The 21975-nt window shown below is 43.1% G+C and overlaps 1 protein-coding gene across 2 annotated transcripts; it reads left to right on the forward strand.

The window, feature by feature from the left end:
- Positions 1-161: 161 nt before the first annotated feature.
- On the forward strand, positions 162-11637 carry DHFR (dihydrofolate reductase). Of its 2 annotated transcripts, none has more exons than XM_027708847.1 (6): positions 162-312; positions 761-810; positions 2234-2339; positions 3211-3337; positions 9708-9823; positions 11444-11637. In XM_027708847.1, exons 1-6 carry the CDS (start codon positions 227-229, stop codon positions 11529-11531), a joined length of 573 nt encoding a protein of 190 aa, XP_027564648.1. In that variant the 5' UTR covers positions 162-226; the 3' UTR covers positions 11532-11637. The 2 variants fall into 2 exon arrangements, with proteins under 2 accessions (XP_027564648.1, XP_027564649.1); XM_027708848.1 differs by lacking the exon at positions 162-312 and adding an exon at positions 431-506.
- The last annotated feature ends 10338 nt before the right edge of the window (positions 11638-21975 follow it).

Below are 21975 nucleotides of genomic sequence, written 5' to 3' on the forward strand. Positions count from 1 at the left end.
TCACCGTGCTCCGGGCAGAGCCGCGCTCGCCGCCGGTCCCCGCCGCGCCGAAGAACCTGCTGAGCACGAGCTGCCGCCCGACCCCGCCGCGCTCCCGCCGCCCCCTCGGCACCATGGCCCGGCTGGGCCCGGCACCGCCTCCCGCCGGATGGGGCCGCTCCGCCCGCCCCCGTCCAGCCCGCTCGCCCGCCCCGGCGCTGCCCCGCTCGGCCATCACGGCGCCGCCATGGCGCGCTCGCTCAACTCCATCGTGGCCGTGAGCCAGAACATGGGCATCGGCAAGGACGGGCGGCTGCCCTGGCCGCCCCTCAGGTACGGCCGTGCCCCCGCCGGGTGAGAGTGAGGGCGGGCGGACTACAGCTTCCGGCGTGCCCCGCAACGCTGCACCATCGCCGCCGGGCGCTGCGGGGCCGCGCGGGATGCGCCGGGAGTTGTAGTCCTTGAAGGCGATACGCGGCGAGGCGGGAAAGCGCGGCGATGGCGGGATGGTGAGGTTGGGGTTTCGGGTGGCTTCACCCTCACGCCATGGCGTGGGTTGTCCCTCCTGCAACCGAGGACAAAGGTCCCTCCTCGGCCATGGCATCGGCCCAGGCTCCGTCTAGCCGCTCCTCCCCGGGCACCAGCAGCACCCGCTTTATGTTTGGGTTTTTTCTTTTTCTTTTTTTTTTTTTTTTAATTAGAGAAATTGCAAAAAAAAAATTAGAAATTAGAGACCTCATTCTTAAACCACATTGTAATGCTCTTCGTGTTTTCTCGCCAGAAATGAGTACAAGTACTTCCAGAGAATGACTAGCACGTCTCGTGTGGAAGGTAATGTGAAGCTGTGTGTAGTGTCAGACACGGAAAACTGGGGATTTTACATTTCCCTGGATTACCAGTCTTATTTCTGCACACAGCCTGCCCTCCCAAGCCTCCCGTGTACTTCATCCCTTGGGCAATCGTTCGAGTCAGATGAAGACATGAGATGATTCAGATGTTTTGGGAGTGCAGGTGATCTGTTAATGAAAAGGATTCCCAAGTCCTGTTTCCCCAAAAGAGTAGAAAACTTCACCTGAAGTTTACCTAAAGCGTCTTTCCCTGAAACTCCATGTTTAAAATGGAAAGGTTTCCACGTGCTGATTAACTAGCATAGATGGTTTGTTTTTTATAAGGCTGTTTTAGCTTATCTAACTTGTTTGCTGTAGCTCAGCCTTGGTCTTTTATTCCAAGCTTCTGACCCTTCTGATGTAATTTTGCTTGGTTTTCTGAGTGCTGAGCCATCACCATATGCCAGAAAACCGTAACCCTGCTGATAATACACAGCAGCCATACTGCAAACATTTCCCAACGTGGTCACTCCTTCCTATGGGGTTTTTTTTTCACACTCCTGTTAAAACTCCTGGTCAGCCTAATGTGTTCCCTTGTTTTGATTAGGTGACCTATTCCATTTTCTGACTTAAAGGTCTGTTCCATAATCCACAAGGAATGTCTAATCTCATTTTTCAACAGTCTTAAGGAAGGATTTTATTTGTGTATTGGAGACCTCATTGATCCCATTGCAACTTTAAATGTACAAAAAAAAAAAAAGAAGAACACAATTCTAAGTCTTTAGATGTCTGCAAGTTGAATCTTACCTGGCACAAATAACCTGTGATCAAAAAAAAATGTTTAAAATACAATTAGAAAGAAAAATTTTGCTCCATCCTGCCTGCAGATCTTTTGATAAGTTGTGACCTTAGATATTAGGTAGGTAAGTTGCTTCATAACCAGACTTATAATGGATTATGCTGCCATAAATCTTCACAGCAGGGATGTCACCATTGACTCTCTTGACTCTCAACCTCTGTCTTTATTTTTCTGACAACTCCATTTCCTCATAAAGAGAAACCTTTCTCTTCTTAGCAATGTGTGTATAAGAGGTAATCTTATAAAAAGAGGTGTGTTTATGAGGTTATGAATGCTTGGGTTTGGTCAGAAATTATATTCATAGGTGAATTTTTAGAATATGATTGAACACCTGATACCCTTCAGCTTTAGATTAATTTTGCTGGTTCTTCTAAAAAATATTATGAGTTTGTATGAGACTGCATTGGTGTCAGCTGACTGACAATGCTTTGAGGCCACAAACGTGACTGGTTAGTGAACTGGGGCCTAAGCTTGTGCTTTTGTTAACTGCTGACATGGAGTTTGGAGGGGGAAGTCCAGCATTGTCACTAAACAGTAAACTTAAGTAAATGTTTCCTCTTATACTCAGGTAAACAGAATGCACTGATAATGGGTAAAAAAACCTGGTTCTCCATTCCTGAGAAGAACCGTCCTTTAAAAGACAGAATTAATATTGTGCTCAGCAGAGAGCTCAAGTAAGTATGATGAATAATAGGCCTGTAAAACAAATAAAAATTCTGCACCTAAAAATACCTGCAGCAAATCAACATACAGTAATTCCAAATGTATAATTTCTGGTATTTGGTTAGAAGGAATTTCTGCTCTTTGTTCTGAGTGTTATAACTACTTTACCTTTAATTTTTTTTAAATTAATTTGCAAGTAATTGTCATTACTTTACATTGTAAGTACAACTTCTAGCTCTAGTCACAAACCATTTGACAATTGTCAATAGTTTTTCTAACTCATGTGTTCAACTGCATTTCTCTAGTTCCTGCTTAGATTGGTGGCTCTTAATCCCTTTTTTGAAGCTTATTTTTATTAGGATTTGTGGATGAACTGCCATTTTTCAGAGCTCTCATCTTGAATGCATCACCCACAGTTACCCAAATATTATTAAACAAAAATGTCCACTTAGAGTGGTTTATTGTTTTGGAGGATGTTGGTGGGTTTGCAGCTGATCATGTGGGTGGGCAGTGAATAGGGGCTTTTCAACTATTTTTATTGAATGAAATATTAATGTTTTGGAATTCAGGTAAAAATTTCTATATTATCTGTAATTTATTTAATTTATATATGTAAATTACTCTGTTGTGGTTTTTCAAAAACGTGTTATAAAATTTCAGATCTATAATTTATAATGCCTCTTAAGTTACAATGAAGCTGAGATCTGATAAACTTGCAGTCAGATGACAATTCTAACATAGATTGGCAGTAACAGCCATTTCAAAACAATTACATCTAGTTATTTGTGAATTCAGCCAAACACATTGTGTCTCTAGATTGTATTGATGATCACAATGAATTGCCTTCTAATTATTTAGTGATAAAACTTTGCTTTTTTCTAGGGAAGTCCCGAAAGGGGCACATTATCTTTCCAAAAGTCTGGATGATGCTTTAGCTCTTTTGGATTCACCAGAGCTAAAAAGTAGAGTAGACATGGTTTGGATCGTCGGAGGCACTTCAGTTTACAAGGTACATTCAGCCTACTCCTGAGTTATTTGTTCTCTGTGATGGGATGAGAATGGCTCAAGTCCCTATTAAATCTGCATTAGGAAGTGCAAAGTGCAGTGATTCTAACAGAGCAAGTCTTGGAAAGTGAGATTTCAGCTCTCGAGTTTAAAATGCCTGTCCAAGTAACTAAATGTTGGTCTTGCCAGTGGGCCACTGCCATACAGTTGTTGTGCTTTCGAGAGCTTCATTTAAAATATCTAAATTGCTCGGTTTTTCAGCCAAAGCCACGATTGCTATATTTATTTTACTGACTGACTCTGCAAAGGATATGAAAAAAAAAGAAAAATGGTCCAGCATTTTTAGCCAGAGTATGACCCTTTTAGGATGTATACAGGTGAGAAAATAGGGTTTAGAGAGAGCTGCCAGGTGATGGTGTCAGCAATCAGAGGAGATAATCATATGATGAGAGGTTGCACTCACTCTGCTTTCCCATCCAACAACCAGATGTCCCTACTGCTCCCAGTCTCTGGATTCGTAATTGAATTGTTAAGAACTGTAAAGCAGTTATTTTTTTAATAGTGAAGGAAACATTTCTACTGTCCTTTACTGTCCACTTGTTGTTTGGCACTGGGACTTCAGAGGTACGATGACAATGCTGTCAAGCTCCTAGTAGCAAATGGGGGCTGATACTATGCCTTGTATGGGGCAGGAAAATACATTTTCTGGTATTTCTTGCCTTTGCAGTTTGTGCCTTTCACGAACCTCTTCTCTGTGTCTTCGGAATGCATCTTTTACAGTAAAAAAAGCGAAGTATTTAGATATTGCTAAAGCTGTAAGAAAAATGAAGTGCATGTACAAATAGCCTGTAAAACACTGTTGTTTCTTTACTCCTTTTTTTTTAATTTCTGTTTTATAATAACTTCTGAGTGTGGTGAAGTACACATCCTGTATTTGATATTGCAAATGCATTCAGTCTATAATCAGGTATTAACCTATAGAAGTAATCTGTCCTTTACTCTCAGTCTGGTTCCAGGCATGGAATTTGTGGAGACAACTTCTCTTCACAGTGGGCACAGCTGCCCAGCAAGAGCCTCTGACAGTAGTTCTGCAGGATGCAGGTGTGAGCAGAACCATTTACCCCTTTCCTGCAATAGCCACAGGCTCATCTAGTGCTGTAGAGAGTGATTGGTTTTGCTTCTCCTTCCAGGAGCACCTGTCTTGTAGACTTATATTTTAACTATTTTTCCAGTGTCTGGCTGATATTTGGTAGAGAATAATGTCATTTTTTAGACTCTTAATCACCAATACTTAGATTATAAATTGGAAGCTTTGACCAAGAGTAACTTGGAACATGCTATTTCTGCTGATCAGTGTCAGGGAATATGTCTTAGGGTAATAGGAGACCTGGTTACCCTGGACGTGGAGAAACATTGAGACTACTGAGGATGTTCAGCCCGGAGAAGAGAAGGCTCTGGGGAGACCTCAGAGCCCCTTCCAGTGCCTAAAGGGGCTCCAGGAGAGCTGGAGAGGAACAGGGGCCTGGGGGGACAGGACAAGGGAGAACGGCTTCCCACTGCCAGAGGGCAGGGTTAGATGGGATATTTGGAAGGAGTTGTTCCCTGTGAAGGTGGTGAGGTCCTGGCACAGGTTGCCCAGAGAAGCTGTGGCTGCCCCATCCCTGGAAGTGTTCAAGGCCAGATTGGACGGGGCTTGGAGCAACCTGAGATAGTGGAAGGTGTCCCTGGCTGTGGCAGGGGGTGGAATTGGATGGGCTTTAAGGTCCCTTCCAACCCAAACTGGTCCTAAATTCTGAAATTTCGGCTGTTTTCTCCCTTGCAAGCGTCTGCTCAGGATATTTCAAAGGAAATATTAATTCATTAGAGAGAAATCTTAACAGTTTTATACAGATTCCTGCATTCAAACTAGGCTTGTGATCTTAACTAGAAGAGTTTGATGGAAAACACACACCTCTACCAAAACTGCAGGTCGTATTTGTAGTGCTTGTATTAAAGATGCACAAAAGGTTTCACAAGAGTATTTCCATTATACTATGTACAAATGTGTGGGAAGTAAAATAACAATTGGTAATTGAAGTGAATAATTTTACTTGGTAGTTACAGGTATTTGGGTTTAAAGCATTATTTTGATCTTACTGCTTTGTGTGGCTCAAAGGTTTAGAACTGATTGTGTTTATTAGTATGAGCCTGTGCTTGTCCATATGAAGGGCTACCCCATTTTGATTATCCAAGCTGTTATAGGATTTTCTTACAGGAAAATAGGTCTATTCATCATTTCTGCTGTCAAACAGGAAGGATGTTCACATGAGAGCTTCTTGCTGTCCTTTTAGATCAAGGCAAGGGCATGTAGTTGGTACAGTCACTGGTTCCAAGGGGAAGGTGCCTCCAGGCTCCTCTGTTACAGCTCTCTGTCTGATCCTATGGGCAAGGAATATGCACAGCACAGGCCTAGTGTGTTCAGGATAGTTGTTCTGTGGATTGCTAACTCCTTAGTGCACAGACATCTTTCAGTTGAGTTCACTACAGAAGGGAACACAATCCTGGCACTTAACTTTGGGGTGGGCTGCTTTGGCAGCCTGTCAGGGGCTGATGTGGATGTTGAAGGATGAGTAGGAACATGGGAGGATTCTTGGGGTCCTCACTGGGGATGCTCTGTCCTGGTTGGTCTGTGATCCTTGGCACAGTGAGCTTAGGCTGGTGACATCCCATTGGGTCTGGTGACATCCCACTGAGTCTGGTGACATCCCACTGGGTCTGGTGACATCCCACTGGTGTGGGATTCTGGGGAATGAGGAGTAGGTGCAAAACATACTTGAATATGAGGGTGCACGACTGAGGACATCTGTCAAGAGCTACAGCAGCAGCAGCTATTGCCAGACAAGAGGGTGGCTTATTGCCCTGTGGAGCCTTTTAACACAGCTCCCAGCCTTAGCACCTTCTGATCAGTTTGGCTTGGGGAGGTCCCCTGTGGCCAGGGCTGTTGTCCCCCAGCTCCCAGGAGCAATCCTGCAACCTTGTTTCTGTAGATGGTGTGAGCAGGGAACATGAATATGATCTTCCAGGCCTTTGCTGCCTCTGGTTTCCCACACCCTTAGTGTGGGTCATTCCGGACATCTGAGCACCTGCCTCACCTGAAACAGTGCGTCCCCTCTGTGCCTCGTGCTCAGCCCAGACACCTTCACACTGAAACACCAGCCTGACCTGACCTCACCCAGGGAGTTGTGCCAGGTCAGCACCGGCCCAACTGCAGGGTGAGGGCAGTACTGATGCCTCCAGGGGAGCTTTTGGACTACTCACAGCACTGGTTTACAAGCTTAATTTCTTTGGATCTTAGCATGGTGACACACTCTGTAGATCCTCTGCACTGCTCGGGATCTCCTGAATTCCAGAAAGGAGTTGAGGTTGCTGTTGGTTGTGTTGGTGTGGAAGGAGGAGCGGAATAGCCCAGCAGTGGTCAGTAGGTTACAGCAATTACGAAGCTGTTCTGTGTAATGACAGGCACTTCGTGATTTTGTGCAAGCACTTCATGTTTGAGGGCTGTCTGTGCTGTGAGTGCTTCTTGTGTGCTGGAAGTGGTTCACTCATAGGTTCTGGCCCTGGGGTCCCTGGTAGCTATTAGAGCTTGTCAGACATATCCCTGGAGCACAATTCCTGGCTTGGTTTCATCCCCAAGAAATTTAGTTCATGGATATCAAAACTGTTCTCAAGTACAACTCAAGCTTGATGAGTGGGAGCAATCAGAAGATTCAGTAACAGTTGGACTCAATGGTCTTGGAGGTCTTTTCCAACCTCTGTGATTCTACAGTTCTGTGATTTCAGATCTGTGTTTCTCTTCTGAGTTCAGACACTGATGCTCTCTGTGTGGAGGTATTGTCTCCTAATTGAGAGGTTCAGGTCTTGGCTTTGACTCTGAAAAAGTGCTACTTGGACATCCTAAGGGAGTCACAGAATCACAGAGTGGTTTAGGTTGGAAGGGACTTTAAACACCATCTTATTCCAAACCTTCTGCCGTGGGCAGGGACACTTTCCATTAGACCAGGTTGCTCAGAGGCTGCTCGGTGTAAATTATATCAGTTTCTTTTAACTAGATTTAAACTGTGTGGTTTAGACTGATTAGAAACAACACTCAGGCTTTACTAGGCTGTTCCTAGGAATAGGATCTATGAGTCCAGCACATTGCCACATATTAAATATGGTCTTCTTAAAAGAAAGAATAAACAACACATACAGGTGTTGATTTAGTTATGTGGGTATGGTCTTATGATATGGTGTTTGTAGAATGAGTACATCAGCATTCCATCAGCTCAGCACTATTCATCCTCTAACTTCTCTTCAGTCCTAAGAAAAGGAATGGATGGAATGGGCTGGACAGGGCAAGAGTGAATTGAATGTCACTGAGGAACTACTTTAATCCCCATGGAAATGACAGAATTGTGATAAAGCTCCTTTGCCATCCTGCTAGGTCCACGGCAGTAGTTGGCAGAGGCAGTATTAGAGTCCGGTCGTTGCCAAACAGGCTCCTGTATAGGCTCCACACGTATAAGGCTTCCTGTTTGATCCCAAATTTACTTATATGAAGATACTGTGAGAGAACATGGAGGACCAGGTGCTCCCAAAGGAGCTGGAACCCAGGGGCAGTAACTAGGATAACAGGGGCCACATCAGCTAGGGCCGGAGGTGGTGAGACAGGTCCATGGGGCAGAATCAGGCCCCATGGAGGTTACCAGAGTCAGGCACAGCCCCGGAGTGACCAGACAGGGCCATGGGCACAGGCCAAGGTCAGGACAGAATGTCAGCCCATGATGTGATTCAGCTGCTTATTTAAATCTCAAAACAGGGAAAATTGTGAAATGGAAAGTGTTTCTCCTTGCCCACTGCACTCTCTCTGCCATGACACTGGGCATTCCCATCTGCTGAGGAGAAACATATGGGTTATAACCACCTCGAGTCCGTTGCTTTTCCCCAAGTTCTTCTCTGTTTGTTGTTTAGTATTCGTGGGCCACCTCCACACACAGACTCCAGAGCTGGTCTGGTAACTGAGGAAGCATTTGCGCTTCTTTTATTAATGAGCGGATGGTTACGCAGCTGGTTGGTTCACTCATCTAATGAAACCATTTACCTGGAACAGAGGTCACCATCTGGTCCCTTTGGACTAAATTCAGTTCTCTTTGCAACATCTGTGATCAGTGTGCTCTTCCCTGGCCTGTCCTGGCGGTAGAGAGTTCTTGCTGAAGCTGACTTCCCAGAGCTGGATAGGACATCAATTTATTCTTCCACTACAGAAGTATCTCCGTTTGCAAAAAAACAGTGTGTTTTTATTTGTGGAGCAGATTATTATTCTTCTCTTACTTTGCAGGTGTATGTTTCTCTTCCTACCTACCACACTTAAACAAATAAAAATACTGATATTTATGTAGAAACTGGACCAATACCAGTTCAGTGCTGTTGGATGCTGGTGTGTTGTGAGTTACCCCTTCCATTTTTACCTGTTGTCTAGTAATCAGGCAGCTTTTCTAGAACTTAACCTCTCAGCAGTGGCAACAATTACTTTTAGTGGAGTCCATTTGCTATGGCTTGGTTCCTGTACTTGCTGAAGTAGTACCTAATAGCCTGCTACATGGTGAGTCACCTTCCACAAAGAGCATTGCTCATTGCCAGTTTAAGGGAAAGGGAGGAATGGCTGCAAGCTTTTCAAAAATTTATTGTAACCACCATCACCAGTGTGGCTTTTAATAGGTTAGTTTAATGCCACAAAGTCTGGGGAGAGACTTTCCAGCCTTATCTGAACACAAAATATCTCAAACTTTTGACTCCTGAAGTTGTTAGTGACAAACTCACCTAACAAGTGTCATTTTAACCCTTTTCATCCAAGGAGCTTGGAAACGTTGTTAAAAACTTTCAGTGCATTTTATCACTTTTCCACAATCCAGAGATCAAACTTTGAAGTTCTACTGATAGGCAGTTTGGTCTCTGGAATTGCAAACTAATGCAGACTAAAAATACACTGCAAATCTTTAGTGTTGATATTAATTAAACATCAGAACAAACGACCTTGAGGTGAGGGCATCTCCCACCACCTTCCTGTTTCTCAGAGAGGTCTGATTCAGAAATTGCTTGTTGCAACTAGGCCACACTGTTCCTTTCTCCTCACTTGGCTATTCAATTTTTTTTTCTTAATTTCTATCAGATAACCCAAACTCTGAGAATAGGTATTACTGCCACTTACCAGGTGGAACTGACACAAGGTGAAATTAGCCCTTTAGAAAGTGCTCTTGAGCAGAGTCTAAAAGAGGAGATTTCGAGTGTAATTTTGCCTGCTTTGCTAAAATCCTGTGGTGCATAAAGTAGTGACTGAGTTTCTATTGTTTTTAAAGGCAGCAATGGAGAAACCAATTCATCATCGATTGTTTGTGACAAGAATCTTAAAGGAATTTGAAAGTGACACATTTTTTCCAGAAATTAACTATAAAGACTACAGACTTCTCACAGAGTAAGTATCAAATTGCCTCTGAGGCTTGTCTTCAGATTAACCTAATTTGAATGTGCAAGGGTCCTATTAAGGCCATTTTTGGTTTGAGTTAGAGGTGATTTTTTTCCCCAGAATCATACTTTACTTACAAGCTGGAGTTGCACCATGCTCTGCACAGAGGTTCTTGGAACTCGCTCTGTTCTTCAGCCTTCCCATAATCTTTACAATAAAGAATTGCACGCGTCAGTTTGCTTCAAAAAAAAAAGTACCTTTCTTACTGCTTCTTTATTTAGAATTACTCAAATATTTACTAAGCTTTGTAACTCTCTGTGTGTTGTGAGTAAAAAATATTTGGCCTCTCAAAGTCTTTGATCAATTGCCAAAGACAAATGAAATGGTTTTCAGCAGGGAGAGTTGAGCTTTATAGATTTCTAAGATTATTCCTTTTCTCTTGACAAAATTACTTATTCCTAACAAACGTAGTAGGGAAAGGCATCAAACCGTGAATTTGTGCCATTCACTGTGGTTTCTTCTATATTATCATTGTCATATCCAGTCATGCTTTTATGTCCTCTCCAACGAGACTACATCCAACAGGCAGTAAGGAGGCTGCAAAAATTCGGACACCTGCCTCAAGAGCCAGGAACGACAGGACCTGTTCCTCCTCCTTCTGTAGTTTTGGTTCCCAGCTGGTTACAGACCAGCAGTGGAAGAAACAGGAAGTGTGGAGAGTGAAGGTCTCTTCAGAGGGCCCAGCAGTGGATTAGCACAGCACTGTGGGAGCTAGGGAAGAGGGATGCAGAAGAGACAAACAAGGTGATGAGTGAGGAGGATGAGTCACCACCTCCAACTCCAACATATTCTGAGCTGCTCTGCATTCACTTCCATGTCCTGAGGTCTGACCCAAAGCTCCCTCTCTCCCTCGTGGCTGTTCCTTGGGTGTACATTGGTTTTGGCCGGTGAACTGAAATCAAAGTTTGGCCTTGGAACATGAATTTATAAAGTATGAGGCAAATCTCCTCACTAAAGTGGAAACCTGACACCATCACACCTAACAAATACAATTTAAAATGTACTTCTCCCTCAAAGTCAATATTACTCATACAAAATCCTTGTTCTGTCACAGGGAGATGAAAAGATTTTTGAAAGTGTCTGTTAATAAAAACTGGTTTAGAAAATCTGGTATGTAGAGGAACTCTTTCTGTGGTAGCAGTCAGCTGCTTTAGGAATCTGTTGCAGACTTTTAAGAAACCTTGTCCTTAACATTTCTTCTAAACCATCTGAGGAAAAGCAAAGCAAAAAAAACCCCCAAAGTGTTCTGTACCTTGGCAGACATTTTGAATAACATGTTGGAGGCTTTAATAAAAATGTTGGGAATTTTTTGATTAAGCCAAAAATGGGGGGATTGTTTTGCACCAGAGTATGCTTTCTTCGTATAAAAGATGTGTGTACAAGTTGCAGATAGTATTAATATGATTCTTAAAAACAGTTTTTATGTAGTATACCTGTTCTAAGCACAGTATTTTCATTTCCTGTTCCAAACAACTCGCTTTTCTAGTTGATTGGATAAATTACAGGTGAATCATCATGACATTTTTATCTACTTTTTGGCTTTTGCTTTTTCCTCTCCTCTCTCCCCAGGTACCCAGGTGTCCCTGCTGATATCCAGGAAGAGAATGGGATCCAGTACAAATTTGAAGTATACGAAAAAGCTGTTGTGGCAAAGTAAATGAGGCATTCTGTACTTCTGTGTAAGGGTAGGCATTTTAAATCCTGAAGTCCTACTGAGTGTAAACATACATTAAATTTTTGAGAAAAAATTGTGCCGGATAGTACAACAGCTCGGTAGTGAATGATTCCAAAAAACACACCCCACACTCTGTACAATCTTCACTGGAAATACAAGGGTGGTCTGCAGCATGAAGAGGTAGGTCTGAGCAATTCCATAACAAAGGTTGCATAAGACCTTGCATTGATCTGACAATCCATGGCAGTATCTCTGACACTTCCCTAATGAAAAGCATTAGACTCTGTCAGAGCATTTCTACTGAAACCAAGGTTTTGAGTATCTCGTGGTTCAAAACGTCCAATCAATCCTCCCGAGTTTGAGTGGGGTGTTGTGTACCTTTATAGCAGTCTTTGAAGTTTGTTAGTGTAGAGGGAAAGATAACCAAGCCGAACTGGAGAAAGGGAGCCTGGAAGTCTCAAGCAGCAGTTGAGGGATGCACTGATCCTTCTTACCAATCCAGTGTGGGTCCCCACAGGGTCTCCAGTTCTGCCACCGAACCTGCTGCAGTGTGGGCTCCTCTCTCCATGAGGCCACAGGTCCTGCCAGGAGCTTGCTCCAGCAGGGCTTCCCACGGGATAAGAACTTCCTTCAGGAATCCCCTGCTCTGATGTGGGGTCCTCCAGGGCTGCAGGAGGGTCACAGCACCCCCATGGGCCCCCAGGGGTTATAGGGGCACAGCTGCTGCACCACAGGCTGCAGGGTAACCTCCGCTCCGGCTCCTGGAGCACCTCTTGCCCCTCCTGCTGCACCGACCTGGGGCTCTGCAGGGCTGCTCTTTTCTCACGTTTTCACTCCTCTTGTGACTGCTGTTGTTCCCCACAGGCTTTTCCCTACCTTCTTAACTTACTGCAGAGGTGCTACCCCATGGCTGATGGACTCAGCCTTGGCCAGCAGCAGGGCTGCCTCGGAGCCGGTTGTACATGGGCGAAGCTTCCAGCAGCTCCTCACAGAAGCCACCCCTGCAGCCCCCTGGGACCAAAACCTGGCCACACAAACCCAGTATAGTCTGATAAAGAGATTTTAATGTGTCGCTCACTTCACACCTGTGAGGAGGCTTTGCTGCTCTCGTAAAAACTTGCCGTGCCTCTTTGACCGCCACCACCTCGCAGTGTAAGAACATACACATTGATTCCTTAAACAATCTATATTCCTACGTCCCTGCCAATTGTTACCAGTAAAGATGCAGTTAATTTGTCACTGTGTTTTTGAGTAGTCTATCTGACAAATACAGATTATAAGCAGATAGTTTAGTCCAGTTTCATCTTCATTAAATACAGCCAGTGTAATAATTTGTGCTGCTGTTCTTTTAGAATATCAGCTATGAGCACTCCCTGAATTTTTCACGGCAATTTATAGCACTTAGCTGATAAAAAAGATAATTTTTGCAGCATCTGTTCTGGGTTGTCTCAGTTTTCTCTGTTTCCTTTGAAACTGTGAGTACTTACCATCATTGATCTTCTTGTTCCATGTGTGCTGATATTACATCGATCGATAAAAGCAAGTTTATGCTTGCATAATGCAGGAAGAAGTCTCCTGAGTTTTAAATTGACAGCACATTGTTGAAGGGGAGGAAAGAGACTGTTACCAGGGAGATGTCATGGGGGTTTTTTTAAATATAAGTCACAGTGACCCTGGCAAGAGAATAACTTCCTGAAAGCGTTTAAAACATACCAGTTATAGGTCAGTGTTGAAAGCTCTGCATAAACACTTTGCAAAGTATTGTGTTTAGGACAACTGACATTTATTAGAAATGGAAGAAAAGACTTCATACAATGTTGGATTACACTGTGATGCTGAGACCAACATCCATTAGAAAATTTCTGCCTATGCATACATTGCAGGAGATACGGTTCATTTTGTAGAATGATTTTGATTGCAAAGAACTTAACCTGGATGCAAAAACAAGCCAGCTAAGAACATAAGTGGTTACTCTTGACTGTTTGTGAACTGACTTAGTCCTCTCCACACTTAACTATGTTCCTTTGTCAAATTCGACAACAAATTAAGTTAATTTGTGGTTCGTGGAAATGCAGACTTTTGAGTTTCCTGCTTCAGTGTGTCTCTCTGCCAAAGAGATGCATTTTTGTTTGGTTTGGTTTTTAGTAGAAGCACTGCATTTGGACAGCGCTTTTTGTACCACAGCTTTTCAATACACAGATCCCAGCTGAGAAGCAGGAAAATGCATTTGACTACAGTGAAGTTTGGTCCAAAATAAGTGTGTTCACCCCACTGACAGACACTACAAGGTGAGATGCTGATGTTTCAAGATGGACAGATGCAGAAAGGTGTGAGTCTGTGTGCTCAGGAAGCACATACATTCTGTTTGCTGTCAGGGATTTATTTCCTGAGGATGGTTACCTGGCACCTGCTACCTCCCCATTTATATTTCCCAAGAGAAAAATGAATATTTTTTACTATGGCTTGAGGCAAAAAAAAATCCTTGGTTGCAAATACAACTTCACCATGTTTTGTTTATCTCTGTACTTCATTGATGAGTGATTCCTTGAAAAGCCATAGATTCTCATTATGTCTAGTACAGGGGAAAATGTCATGTTTTTCCCCAGTTCCATGCAGCTAAGTGCAATGAATAGCATCATGAGTGACAGTATAATTATGAATCACCAAGAAAAGTCTAGTACAGGTATAATTTAATTCCCTTCATTCATGCTTTCTCAGGAGCAAACTGTTCTAAACAGATTAAATTTTTAATTTTCAAGAATAGTACTAGTTTTAACAAGATCGCTAAAACCAGAGGGTCTTCATAAAAGGTGAAAAACAAACCACAAATATTTTTATTGCTTATCTATTACTTATTATCTCTTATCTGACAGTGGGTAGCGATTTCTATTTGGCAGTAGAAAGCTGATGTTTTCAGTAGCTTTACAGCCACAGTGTATTCAAGGTCAGAACTGGGAACATTCCAACAACAAATCTCTACAATGGACAGCAATCCATAGAAAAGAAAGGTACGCTCTGAAAAATAAGTTTCCTAATTTAGCAAACAGAATACTGTTAGTATCTATGCAGAAGACTAGGGGAAAAACAGGAAGGGGAAAATTACAATGATTATCTTATTCAGGTTATCTGAGGAGAGCACCAGGAGCACTTGACATGAGATCTTAATGGGGAACAGACAATCATATTGTCTTCATCGCACTACAGCTAATTTCCTGAAGACTTAAACCTAAACCCAAACTAATCCTGAGTAATTTAAAAGTTAGGCTAAGAGAAGGAGACTGGAGCAGCTGATTTGGAAAGGGGAGAAGCTGAGGAGTGGGTTGTATGTTAATCAGGGCAGAAAATGAGGTGAAAAATTAGGTGAAAAGGCTTGGTTAAGTACAGAATTAGGTGATGGTTCCCTCCTTATTCAGGTGTGCATTGGCTGTCACTGCTTGCTCGGGCGGCCTGCAGGAATGAGGCCAACAAAGTCAGGGTAGGCTGACCAGAAAATCTGAAGAGGCAGGTCCTGGAACAGAAGAGTGGAAACAGGAAAAGAGCTGAGAAGAGGAAATTGATGTTTCCTAGAAGGATTGCATGGCTTATTGTGTTAGTTTGCCCTGTAGCTATAATTACGAAGGATATGCTTTCAGAGTGCTGCGGGGTTTAGCACCAGTAGGATGCAGTGACAAAGAAATTTGTCAGTGAAGGACTTTCAGGATTTGGGTGTTTGTGTGACTGCCTTTGTCAACTGTGCAGAAATCTTCAGCTGGAATTGCTATCCTGAAGTGCCTGCACTACATCCCAGAGCCAGAGCCCCATTCCAGATCATCCAATGCCCTGAGGCTGGTGCTCTCGTGCTTCCCTCTGTGGGCACCATGCGCTTCTAGGACTGCGTGTGGGTAAAGCTGCTCTGTCCTGTGTCTTCAGTTGTGAGGACATGTTTCCTGCTGGCTCTGGGGTGATCCTGGGTTATTCTATCCTCTGTTCTCTGCAGATCATTCTGTCTCCGTTCACATAACATCAAAGCAAAATCCATACAAGAAGCCTTTTGTTAAATTAATTGAGATGATTGGTAGAAAAATAGACAAGCTCTCAGGCAGAGTACTGTTCTAGTTACATTTTCAGGACTTTTTTCAAGTGACTTGGACAAGAGCCTGCATTGCAAAACTTGCCTATTCATCTGCAATTAAATTGGGTGGGTTAAAGTAGGTTATCTTTTCTTGTAAGTCTTGTTTTGCTCTCTTTATCATTTAATGGTTTTGGCTACAGCATTTGCGTATCACCTTCAGTCCTCAAACTGTGGTCCTCTCCATGCTGTCCCTCATCTCTTCAGCTGTCGCATTGGATTGGAAATTTACAGAAATTCAGAGAATTGTGCTGATCAAGAAAAGTACGTATTTCAAATAGAGGTCTCTTAAGTATGTGCTTGTTTCCAATGAAGTGGTGGTGAAGTGTTTTTCTTGAAATGGGACCAGATGTTTGCCTAATTAAGGAAAGCTTTAGGCATAAAAACAAATATTTTGTTAAGTGATAGCTGCTGTGAAAACAAAAAAGATGCAGAACTTGAGAGGGCAGGAAATGGATGGTAGGCCACTACCCATGGAACCCTACATCAGTGTCTTTTCCTTCCTTGAACCAGTGCTGGTTCCTAATACCAAGCAGTCTTTTTCAATAAGCAAACTATTATATAGAAGCCACTGGCTGTAAGTTATTGATTTAATTGAGATGGGCACTTGCACAAAACACAGAGCATTTTAATGTTCATCCTTCCTCCAGACTCACAGTTTTCCACACAAAACCCTGCTGGGCACACTTACGTTGGTTTTGGACAGCTGTACCAGTTCATGGATTACCAGCCATTTGCTGGAGATCCCAAACAATAGATTGGGCCACTGAATTGCACTGGAGCTTGTTCAGTTGTACTAAGGAGCACTTTAGAAGCTTTTAGGCTTTCAATGCTATATCAGTAACTCATCAAACATGTCAAAAAAAAGGTCCTGAAAATGATTTCTTGTGAAATCAGCTTGAAAGAAAGGCTCATTTTCACAAGTACAAGAAGGAACTTTTAATCACTCTACATCCTCTTGTTAGGCTCTGCTCAGAAAGGTTAAAATTTAGATCTGTTCCCATCAGGAGTCCTAGCTGGAAAACCTCATCAATTTAGCTACCTAAGTTTAGAAATAATTTTTTTTCCTAATTAATTTTCATAAATTTTTTCTTGTGTGTGTTCAGTCGTTTATCATATAAAAGGTCAATCTGTTCTTCTGGAGTTCTTTACTCACTGAGTACTTTTGTGCATATTGCTATTTCGCTCAGTCAAAATTGATTTCTTCAGAGTGTTGACTCTCAGTGTCTTTCGTCAAATTATGGTTATCTTTCTGATGGAATCATGTAGATTCCTTTCCTTTTGTTGCACAGCAGTTTCACCATTTTTACTGCATAATTCACGATACTTTTTTCTAGTATGTAATTCATATTACTTTAGAAACTCCTACAGTCACAAAGACTACAGACAACTTTCTGCTGTAATCTAAACAACAATTTATGAACATATTTAGGAGAAAGAATAAGCTCAATGAATGTTCACAGACTGTAGGAACTGGCAAAAGAGGGTTATCCCATGAGCCTCTGATTCACAGCATCAACAAAGCACTTGTGTTCTGCAGCATTGCCAAGGCTTGTGCCCATGGAATCAGACATTTATTCTATAAAATTGTTTGAAGAACCCCTGTTCTGTCATCAGTCATTCCAGCAAGTATCACAAGTGCAATTCACACACAGACTCCATTTTTAATCAAAGCAATCAGCAATAAACCACCAAACACTTCAGAGAGCATATTTTTCCAGACAGAAAACTGTCTCAGTAGTCTCACCTGGTATGATTGACCCCACAGACTCTGTTAACAAAGTACAGTACCAGCTATGCCTCGAAATTACCCAAGTAAACAAACTAATAAAGTACTTTTCTACATTTTACACTGCATGCATGGGGTTTTGTGAGACACTTCATAGAGCCCTAATTCCTTCTGTTTGGTTTTGCTTATTATTTTTGAAACAAGAGATAGCTCTTCTCTCTTAGACCTCTCCATTAGTGGTTCTCCATCACTACCCTAATCCCCTGCAAGATTTTTAACAAGCAAGCAGCTGTGCCTGTTACATTTAACAGAAGTATTTTTAAGAACGCTCTTGTTTACCAGCATTACTGCATTTCTCTCTGCAAACAGTTGGAGCAAAAGCATCTGCCTCTGTACATAATGTTTAGAATGTATTTAAGGTACCAAATGAGTAGATAATAATAATAATAATTTCAGGGTTTAGTTGGTTTTTTCTCAATCACCGCAACTAAACAAAATTAATGATGCTTTTATATTTTTCCATTTATTTCCAGTTTTGGAAAGAATTCTATGCACCAATACATAATAAAGCAATTGAATTACTAGAATGACTTATATTTCATTATACTATGTTCAACAATTGACACACCAATACATTAATAGGTAAGTAATTACACATATAAGCAATCATGGCTCCTCCTTCATTTGAATGAGTTCCTGCTATTTAGGCTAAGGCTGGTCAGTGCCAAACAGACATGACAAAGTGTTTACATTTTCCCTTGGGAAGCAAAATCTAAAACCAGGGTTTTTTTTCAGATCAAATAAAACTATTTCTGTTCTTTTTTTTTTTTTCCTGCAAACAAAGTGGAGCAGCTAAGAGTTGATTCCCAGGATCCCCAAAGGCACAGGAAACATCCCCTGCTGTGGTTGGTAGCACTCAGACACCCTGGCAGTGCCAGCAGAGGCAGTTCAGGCTCTCAGGTGTGCACAGCCTGGAGCTTCAGCTCCCAGAACAAGGCTCCTGGGCTCCAGCTCTGCAGTCCAGCCCTGGACTCCTAGCAGATTGTTGAGCTGACCACGAGGAAACTAAGCACGTTCTTTAGTTTCACTATTTCACTGGCTTGCCTGTCCATGTTTCGGCACAGTTCATCAAGAATCAGTGCACACACCCCCACCCACCTCAGCCACACTGTGATCTCAGAAGTGCTCGTTAGGCCTTGGCCCTGATGAACAGCACCTGGGCTGAGCTGCTCCTAACCTCATCAGAGACATTGCCCGCTCCCAGGAAGGATGCTGGCTAATGAGCTGCTGGTTTTTAATGAACTGCCTTGGAAATTTATTTTTCTTGCCTGACCCAAGTGGAGCAGCAATTTTGTTACTGAACTTTCAAAGAAAGTCACCAACTGGAATTGCAGTCAAGGGTGGAAAGTTACTCTGACTAAAACCCACTCTCTTGCAACTCCACTAACAGTGTCCTAAGTGAGACCCTGGGAGCTCTCCTGGAGCTCAGTGGGCTCTGCCCAGCTCAGCGTCCCCCTCAGAACGGGACCCCTCAGGGCCAGGAATGCTCCCATTTCCTGCACTGGGAAGACCAAAGCTGGAGCCTGGGCTGATCCCCAACTCCTCAAGGCTCAGTCCTTTGCCCCTGGAGAAGATGCAAAGGCACCAATATGAGTCCTTCGCTGAGCTTGAGGGGGATATTTGGTAGAAATAAACCTGTTCGTTCACCTGTACATACATGTACAGACTTCAAATCTGCGTGCAAGTGAGAATGTGCTACAGCAAATGTGCTGGGAATGCTGCTCTCAAATTCTTCCATATGTTAGATTAGTAAGTCAGGCCTATAAGTTAGTTACTGTCGTACTTTTAGTAAATTCTATAGAATCTTCAGTTAAATTGTTCAAATTAGGCTATAGATTCAGTGCTGTTACATTTAAGTACTGTTAAAACCTTTAGGCCTAAACCCTTGGTCAAATCTGGGGCTAAGTTTGGCAGGGGAGTCCATTCTGAACTCTCTGACTCAATGGGAGGGTCTCCCTTATTCCTTTTGATCCTTACCCTTTCCCATACTTAACCTTTTTCCTGACCCCAGCTTCCACGTAGATAATTTCTGGTTGATCTTAGTTTTAGATTGATTGATTTTAGATTTTGGTCCAGTTTTTCTCTGTGTGCTTTAATTATCTAGTAAGCAGTAGAGTGAACTTTGCAAACAAATTTTGTCACGCTTTCACTTTTATATTAAACCTGATTTTGCCGATATATTTGCCAATGATTCTTTGAGTGACCTAAAACACTCATTTGTGACAAACATTTCAGTCAATTAAAATGAATGTTAGAATTCTGTGAGCACAAAACTTTCCCCTGGCAGATATCCATCTAGCCCAACTCTCAGCAAAATGTAGGAGAAGGATATCAAGGAGTATGATAAATATGCCATGTGCATATGCAAACATCAGCTGTGTTTTATAATAAAACTTGTGCTGCACTGATGTGTTCCCTGCTCTGGTTTTTCACTCTCCTCCACTGTTAACATAAACTTCTTGTTACCAACAGTTGTTTTTATATCCAGCCAAAAGTAGCCATGGTGACATTTATAAGAAAAAATCTAATTATCATCATAAAAGTGGTCTTCCAAGGGCTGCTTTGATACACTTTTCATTTTTTTGGTCAATGATTCATGTTGGCTATCATTAACACAACAGCACAATGCAGGCAAGGATGGACGGAGGAATAAGGAAGAGCACATTGAGAGCTGCAGGAACTGCATAAGTGAGGATGTTTCAGCTGCAGGAGTGCTGACATTCACGTGTACACTGCCTCTGTAATTCATATAATTCACCCAACAACAGGTCTGAGAAGAGCAGTAACCTCCTGCAGAGTGGGTGTTCAATGCACATGCCTTTCCAAGGCTGCATGGCAAAGACTGAGTATTAAGAATGTGGATGAGGTCCAGAGAGGAAAAGAAAACAAAGATAATTAGAATCTTACCACAGGAAAAAAAACCCAAAACACTTGTGGGCATTCTCCCAACTTAATTTTTGAAATAGAAGGTTAAAGAGTAACTGAGGAACCTGCTCTTGGAATGTTGTTTGTCTTAGTGGCTTATTCATACCATTTGTCCAGCTCTTAGTCATGATGGTCTCTCATTGATTCTGACATGCACTTTTGAAAAATAGCATGGCACAAATCTCCTTCACATTCCTCCTGGAAACTTCTCTCTCCTAAAACAGCCCTTTGCAGCTGGATGCTGCTCATTGTACTGGCCATGGTGGCTGGTTTTGCTGTCAGTTTGCTCCCACCTCCCCACTTGTTTTGCTGCATTCACCTGCTGACTTTTACTGTACACCGAGATGACGTTGTGGCAGCAGCAAGTGCCTTTTCAAAGGGAGAACAGGCCCTCACAGAACAGCAGCACTGCAGCCCCTGCAGTAAACAGTGTTTGCAGGTAACAGCATTGCATTCCAACAAAACACCCTTGGAGTCCCTGGGATACCATCAGAAAGTCCTGTCACAGCAAGGTGATGGGTATGTCAGGATGGCTGCTCCAAGGGGAGTCACGCTGGAGAAGCCCCATGATCTCCTGTGATGAACTGACTGGCCTGTGATGGGAGAGTGTGGGTAGTGTCCACCTGGATTTCAGTAGAGCCACTGCCTCCCAGAAGAACCTCATAGGACCTTTGTCAGAACTGAAGAGACTGAGACAAGCTGCTCCTGGTCAGCCTGGAGAAGAGAAGGCTCGAGGGGGGGGCGGTCTTACCAACCTGAAAGAAGGGTGCAAAGACAAAGCCAGACCCTTTCCAGCAGTGACAGAGCAAGAGCCAACGGGCACAAATTGGAACAAGGGTTTCCCTCTGAATACCAGGGAACATTTTTTCAGTGAGGGTGACCAAGTGCTGGCACAGGTTGCCCCAGAGAGGTTGTGGAGACTCCATCCTTGGAGACAGTAAAGAAGTGTCAGAAGTCATTGCGGGTAAGTGGCTTCCAGGTGTTCATGGTTGTTAAGGGGGTTGGACAAGACATCCTTCAGAGATCCCTTTCAACCTCAACCAGTCTGTGTTTCTATGAAGGTGTCCTAAACTTGCATGGAAATCAAGAAGGTTCTTTGACCATGCTTTGAAATGTCACAGGATTTTAGCCAGTGAAATTAGACTGGAATTATTGAGAAGTCAAACTTAAGCATATCTAAGGGAAGCACCTCCTCAGGCTCAGCTTCCTCTCATTCCTGTTAAGGCCATTAAACCCACGCCCTGGGTGGTGGGAAGCAGTGTGGTAGTGGAGAAGGTCTTGGGTGGGTTGTTTCTACCATTCACTGCACCTGAAGGAGATGACTGAGCAGAGCAAACACACCTCAGTGTTGTCCCTCTCATGAGGGGGGTGGCCACACTCCTGTCCAGGAGGGAAACGACTGGAGGTGCTGTCGGGGAGGGCAGGGGGAAAGGGGGGGAGTGGAGGGGTGCAAGGTGTATAATGGTTGGGGATCAGGAGGTGTGTGGATGAGGGGATGTGTGGGGGTTGTGAAGCTGAGGAAGCATGTGAGGGTTGTGAGTGAAGGTGGATGTGCAGGTTTGAGGGTATGTGGGGGGCTCAGGAGGTGTGGGGGGGTAAGAGCA

Source organism: Neopelma chrysocephalum, unplaced genomic scaffold (genome assembly GCF_003984885.1).
Source record: "Neopelma chrysocephalum unplaced genomic scaffold, ASM398488v2 Primary Assembly neopelma1_96545, whole genome shotgun sequence".
NCBI classification, from domain to species: domain Eukaryota; kingdom Metazoa; phylum Chordata; class Aves; order Passeriformes; family Pipridae; genus Neopelma; species Neopelma chrysocephalum.

What these genes read in the sequence shown, in the direction of transcription:
- DHFR (XM_027708847.1), top strand. Translation starts at nt 227, where the DNA reads ATGGCGCGCTCGCTCAACTCCATCGTGGCCGTGAGCCAGAACATGGGC. An exon ending in CTGCCCTGGCCGCCCCTCAG is followed by an intron (nt 313 to 760) that starts GTACGGCCGTGC and finishes TTTTCTCGCCAG; the next exon opens with AAATGAGTACAAGTACTTCC. An exon ending in TAGCACGTCTCGTGTGGAAG is followed by an intron (nt 811 to 2,233) that starts GTAATGTGAAGC and finishes TCTTATACTCAG; the next exon opens with GTAAACAGAATGCACTGATA.